General features: G+C 44.1%; 1 protein-coding gene across 1 annotated transcript; it reads left to right on the top strand.

Moving 5' to 3' along the window:
* The first annotated feature begins 4,503 nt into the window (after positions 1 to 4,503).
* Positions 4,504 to 5,475, top strand: LOC144259663 (olfactory receptor 52P1-like). The gene has a single exon (XM_077807967.1). It carries the CDS (start codon positions 4,504 to 4,506, stop codon positions 5,473 to 5,475), a length of 972 nt encoding a protein of 323 aa, XP_077664093.1.
* Positions 5,476 to 6,085: the final 610 nt, after the last annotated feature.

The following is a 6,085-nucleotide window of genomic DNA, read 5'->3' as shown; positions in this document are numbered from 1 at the left end:
GTAACATAACATGGACCTCACTGCTCCAGATTGATTCTGACACTTTCCCCTATCCAGACAATCCCTCCTCCCATGAGCAGCCCCACTACAATCTCGTAGAAACATCATCAATTGCCAGCACAGAAAAGCAGCCTCAGAAAGGTATGCTCGGGTTTTTAATGGGCTGCAGTATGTTAAAGCTTTGTATCTTTTTGAAGAAGAATCATAGAATCATAGAACTGGGAGGAACCTTGAGAGGTCATCTAGTCCAATCCCCTGCACTCATGTCAGGACCAGCAACATTTAGACCATTCCTGACAGGTCTTTGTCTAACCTGCTCTTAAAAATCTCTAATGATGGGGATTCCACAACCTCCCTAGGCAATTTATTCCAGTGCCTAACCACCCTGACAGTTCACAAGTTTTTTTCCTAATGCCCAACCTAAACCTCCCTTGCTGCAATTTAAACCCATTACTTCTTGTCCTATCATCAGAGGTTAAGGAGAATAATTTTCCTCCCTGCTCGTTATAACAGCCTTTAGGTATTTGAAAACTGTTATCATGTCCCCTCTCAGTCTTCTCTTCGCCAGACTAAACAAACGCAGTTCTTTCAATCTTCCCTCATAGGTCATGTTTTCTGGAACTTTAATAATTTTTGTTGCTCCTCTCTGGACCTTCTCCAGTTTGTCCACATCTTTCCTGAAATGTGGTGCCCAGAACTGGACACAATACTCCAGCTGAGGCCTAATCAGCGTGGAGTACAATGGAAGAATTACTTCTTGTGTGTTGCTCACAACATTCCTGCTAATACATTCTATATGCGTATGTGTACATTCTGGCTCCTTTTAGTCTCAGCGTCCTCTCTCCCTCCCACCAAGTTTTTCGCTTTCTCATACACTGCACAGACTGAGCAGAAACTGTTGCTGGGGTTCCCTTCACCCCTGGAGATGCAATTCAGGCTGATCTCCCCCTTTTCCCTGTTGCAGGCAGACACTGAGTTTAACCTAGTCTGAAGAGGTATTTCTGTGAACAGTTGCTGTGCGATCTGGAACCTGGTTTTCATCCTGGGTGAGGGGTCTCATTGTGTGGCAGGGCTGGAAGTTTTGAGAAGTGGGGACGTACATGGGCAAGTGGACAGCACTGGGAGTTGTGGGCCAGGGAGCAGGGTGTACTCAGGCAGACAGGAAGTGTTGGGGTTGTGGGGGCAAGTACAGGCTGTACAGAGACACGCGAACAGCACTGGGGTTGTGGGGGCACTCAGTGGCATGTACATGGATAGGTGGGCAGGGCTGCTGAAATTAAATTATTCTTGTTTATTGCTAGTCCAAGGCCAGCGCTGGGACCTTTCCTGGCACTGAGTGCATTTGGGGGATCTCAGGATCTCTTTACCCTGGAAAGCCACAGAACTGCAGCCTGGGTGTCACAAGCTTTACTCAGTTTTGTTTCTATTTTTTTTCATTATTGTTGTTGTTATGTGACTTCGGGCATTTCACCGGTGGAAAGATGGGTCATATAAGATGCCATTGGAGAAGTTAATATTTTCTGAATATGATTATCCTATTTGTGGGCATGTATCATTTTTTGTATCTGAAGTTATGAATTTTGAGTATGTATTTGTATTTCAAATGTGTTTACACCTGGGTAACGTCCATTACGCAAGATATTTTCAGTCTAGATAGCTGGTTGGGAAGGGTCTATCCAGGGCAATGAGCCATTGTGGAAAACAATAGGCCTCAGGAAAAAGGTATCTCCCACCTGGTGAGCCTTCCTGAGAAAGCTTCAGACAGCCTATGACTACTGTAATCCATGATTCTACAAGGGCTTCTGACAGTGCCCACAAAAAACTGTACTTTATCTTAGGTTAGGGTCTCAGGACTGTTACCACAAATTGGTGTGAAAACCAAGTTTTGAAACGAAGGGTTACTTTTGTATGCTAATGGTATATAAGGCAGGGAGTGACATCATCACTAGCTCTTCACTCCCAACACAAGAGGACTCCTGGAAACACCTGAGGAACAAAGAGTGAACTGGGGGAAGTGCTGGATACAGGTTAATGAGATTTCTAGCCTGTGTATGGAAACCTGAGAAACCCAAGCTTCAAAGTAAATGAATATTAATAGAATCGTGGAATCACAGAACTAGAAGGGACCTCGAGACCTCATCAAGTCAAGTCCCTGAACTCATTGCAGGTCCAAGCACCATCTAGACCATCCCTGACAGGTCTTTGTCTAACCTGCTCTTAAAAATCTCCAATGATGGAGATTCCACAACCTCCCTAAGCAATTTATTCCAGTGCCTAACCACCCTGACAGTTAGCAAGTTTTTCCTAATGTCCAACCTAAACCTCCCTTGCTGTAATTTAAGCCCATTCCTTCTTGTCCTATCCTCAGAGGTTAAGGAGAATATTCTGTCTCCCTCCTCCTTGTAACAACCTGTTAGGTACTTACAAATTGTTATCATACCCCTCTCAGTCTTCTCTTCTCCAGACTAAACAAACCCAGTTCTTTCAATCTTCCCTCATAGGTCATGTTTTTTAGACCTTTAATCATGGTTGTTGCTCTTCTCTGGACTTTCTCCAATTTGTCCATATCTTTCCTGAAATGTGGTGGCCAGAACTGCACACAATACTCCAACTGAGGGGTAATCAGCATGGAGTAGAGTGGAAGAAATACTTCTTGTGTCTTGCTTTCCTGCTTATACATTCCAGAATGATGTTGGCTTTTCTTGCAATAGCATTACACTGTTGACTCATATTTAACTTTTGGTCCACTAAGACTCCTAGATCCCTTTCCACAGTACTCCTTCCTAGGCAGTCATTTCCCATTTTGTATGTGCACAACTGAGTGTTCTTTACTAAGTGGAGTACTTCGCATTTCTCTTTATTGAATCTCGTTCTATTTACGTCAGATCATTTCTCCAGTTTCTCCAGATGATTTTGAATTTTCATCCTATGCTCCAAACCACTTGCAACCCCTCCCAGCTTGGTATCATCAGCAAATCTTATAAGTGTACTCTCTATATCATTGTCTAAATCATTGATGAAGACATTGAAAAGAACTGGACCCAGAACTGATCCCTGCGGAACTCCACTTGATATGCACTTACAGAATGGTTGTGAACCGTTGATAACTGTTCTCTGTGAATGGTTATCCAATCAGTTAGGCACCCAACTTATAGTACCTACATCTAGGTTGTATTTCCCTCGTTGCTTAATGAGAAGGTCATATGAGACTGTATCAAAAGCCTTACTAAAGTCTAGATATACCACAGCCACCACTTTCCCCCTATCCACAAGGCTTGTTACTCTGTCAAAGAAAGCTATCAGGCTGGTTTGACATGATCTGTTCTTGACAAATCCATGCTGACTATCAATTATCACCTTATTATCTTCTAGATGTTTGCAAATTGATTCCTTAATTATTTGCTCCATTACCTTACCTGGTACAGAAGTTAAACTGAGTAGTCTGAACTTCTCTGGGTTGCACTTATTTCCCTTTTTGTAGATAAGAACTATATGTGCCCTTTTCCAGTCTTCTGGAATCTCTCCCATCTTCCATGACTTTTCAGAGATGATAGCTAATGGTTCAGAAATCTCCTCAGAGAATCTGACACACTGCTTTTATCATTAATCAAGTTGAGAAATAGCTAATTCATAGTCAATCAAGCTAGTGTGTTTGTTGTTGTTTATTTGCTACATAATCAACTTTGATCTGTGTGCTATACCTTATAATCACTTAAAAATCTATCTTTTGTAGTTAATAAACTTGTTTTATATTTTAATCTAAACCCAGGGTGCCTTTAGGTGAAGGCGTTACCAAAAGTGTGCATTGTCCTCCCCACACTGAAGAAGGGGCGAACTGGGTAAGAAATTCATACTGGTCAGAGTCTGGACCAGGGCAGGACAGTAAAGCTCTGGGGTTCTAGGCTCGGGAGCTGGTGGTTATCTTGGCTGTAGTCTCTCTATTGTTGGTTCATGCAATGGCTGGTCAGGGAGCCTTCATATAATTGCAGCTGGGTGTGTCCCTGCCTGTGGGAATGTTGGTGGAGGTGCAGGACTGGGAGATGGTCTGCAACTTGTCCCAGCAACACAATGAGAGAGGGAGCCCAGGCTGGTGAATCAGTGGGCTCAGTGGTTCTCCAGTTCCAGGTGGAACCTTGCAGAGAACACATCACACTTTGCTCCTCAGCTGCTTCATTCTGCTGTCATATTCTGACCCCCTGTTCATACTCCCTTTCCCCATCCTAGGCTGCCCCCATTCCAACTCGAGATCTGCCATCATGCAACCGATTCACCTGGCATGGTTAACTCCCTCTCAGGATTGCTCTGGACTAGACTATGACCTAAATTTTCTGTTGCCCTCTGTACCTTTTGCCATCTCATTGTTCAACCACCTTTCTAGATTTTAATAACTATAAAATTTTTACCATGCTATTGATTATTAATTGTGTAACCCCCTTCCTGTTCTTCTTTCCCTTCAAGGGCACCTTTAGCATTTCTGAGCCCAATCGACACCTCAACCACCTCATGGACATTTTCAACCTCACCTCCTCTGACCCTTCAACATTCATCCTAATGGGCATCCCTGGCCTGGAACCTGCCCATGTGTGGATTTCCATCCCTTTTGCTACGGTCTACATTATTGGTCTGTTGGGAAATTTCATGATTCTCTTTGTTGTAGGTAAAGAGGAGACCCTGCATAAGCCAATGTACCTGTTGCTCTGCATGCTGGCACTCACAGAAATTGGAACATCTACCTCCATCATGCCAAAGGCACTGTATATATTTTGGTTCAATTTGAAAGGCATTACTGTGGGAGGCTGCCTCACCCAGATGTTCTTCCTTCATGCGGGTAGTATGATGCACTCAGCTGTCCTCTTGACAATGGCCTTTGATCGTTATGTTGCCATATGTAACCCTCTGAGATACACCACCATCCTCACCAATTCACGAATAGCTAAGCTAGGTCTAGTGGGTTTGTTGAGAGCTGTTCTCTTTATTCTGCCCCTGCCCCTGCTCCTGAGTAGGCTCCCATTCTGTGTCAACCATGTTATCCCCCATACATACTGTGATCATATGGCTGTGGCAAAGATGTCATGTGGAGACATCACAGTCAACAGGACATACGGCTTTGTGACAGCGTTTGTAGTCATGGGGTTAGACCTGATGCTCATTGCCCTGTCCTACATTCTGATCATCAGGGCCGTCCTCAGAATCTCCTACAAGACAGACTACCAGAAAGCCCTCAACACATGCACAGCTCACCTCTGTGTGATGCTGATGTCTTATCCTGTAGGCTTCTTCTCCATAATGATACACAGGATTGGTGAAGGCATCGCTCCCCACGTTCACATCATCTTGGCAAACCTCTATCCCCTCATCCCCCTCATGCTCAACCCTATCGTTTATGGGGTCAAAAACAAAGAGCTTCATGGCAAAGTGGTCAAATACATCTACAGAATGTGCTCACATTGGGACACTGACTTTAAATGTGCATGAAAAGAAGGGGAAAGATATCTCCTTGATAATCAAGGGTGCTCTTCCCAATTTGACAGGTTTCAGAGTAACAGCCGTGTTAGTCTGTATTCGCAAAAAGAAAAGGAGTACTTGTGGCACCTTAGAGACTAACCAATTTATTTGAGCATGAGCTTTTGTGAGCTACAGCTCACTTCATCAGATACATACCGTGGAAACTGCAGCAGACTTTATATATACACAGAGAATATGAAACAATACCTCCTCCCACCCCACTGTCCTGCTGGTAATATCTTATCTAAAGTAATCGTCAGGTTAGGCCATTTCCAGCACAAATCCAGGTTTTCTCACCCTCCACCCCCCCACACAAATTCACTCTCCTGCTGGTGATAGCCCATCCAAGGTGACAACTCTTTACACAATGTGCATGATAATGAAGTTAGGCCATTTCCTGCACAAATCCAGGTTCTCTCACTCCCTCACCCCCCTCCAGAAACCCACCCCCATACACACACAGACTCACTCTCCTGCTGGTAATAGCTCGTCCAAACTGACCACTCTCCAAGTTTAAATCCAAGTTAAACCAGAACATCTGGGGGGGGGGGGGAGGAAAAAAAACCCAATTTGGTTGAGC

This window comes from Eretmochelys imbricata, chromosome 1 (assembly GCF_965152235.1).
Source record: "Eretmochelys imbricata isolate rEreImb1 chromosome 1, rEreImb1.hap1, whole genome shotgun sequence".
NCBI lineage: Eukaryota > Metazoa > Chordata > Testudines > Cheloniidae > Eretmochelys > Eretmochelys imbricata.
Note: the sequence above shows the minus strand (reverse complement) of the source record. Positions and strands in the feature narration are given on the sequence as shown.

What these genes read in the sequence shown, in the direction of transcription:
- LOC144259663 (XM_077807967.1), top strand. Translation starts at nt 4,504, where the DNA reads ATGGACATTTTCAACCTCACCTCCTCTGACCCTTCAACATTCATCCTA.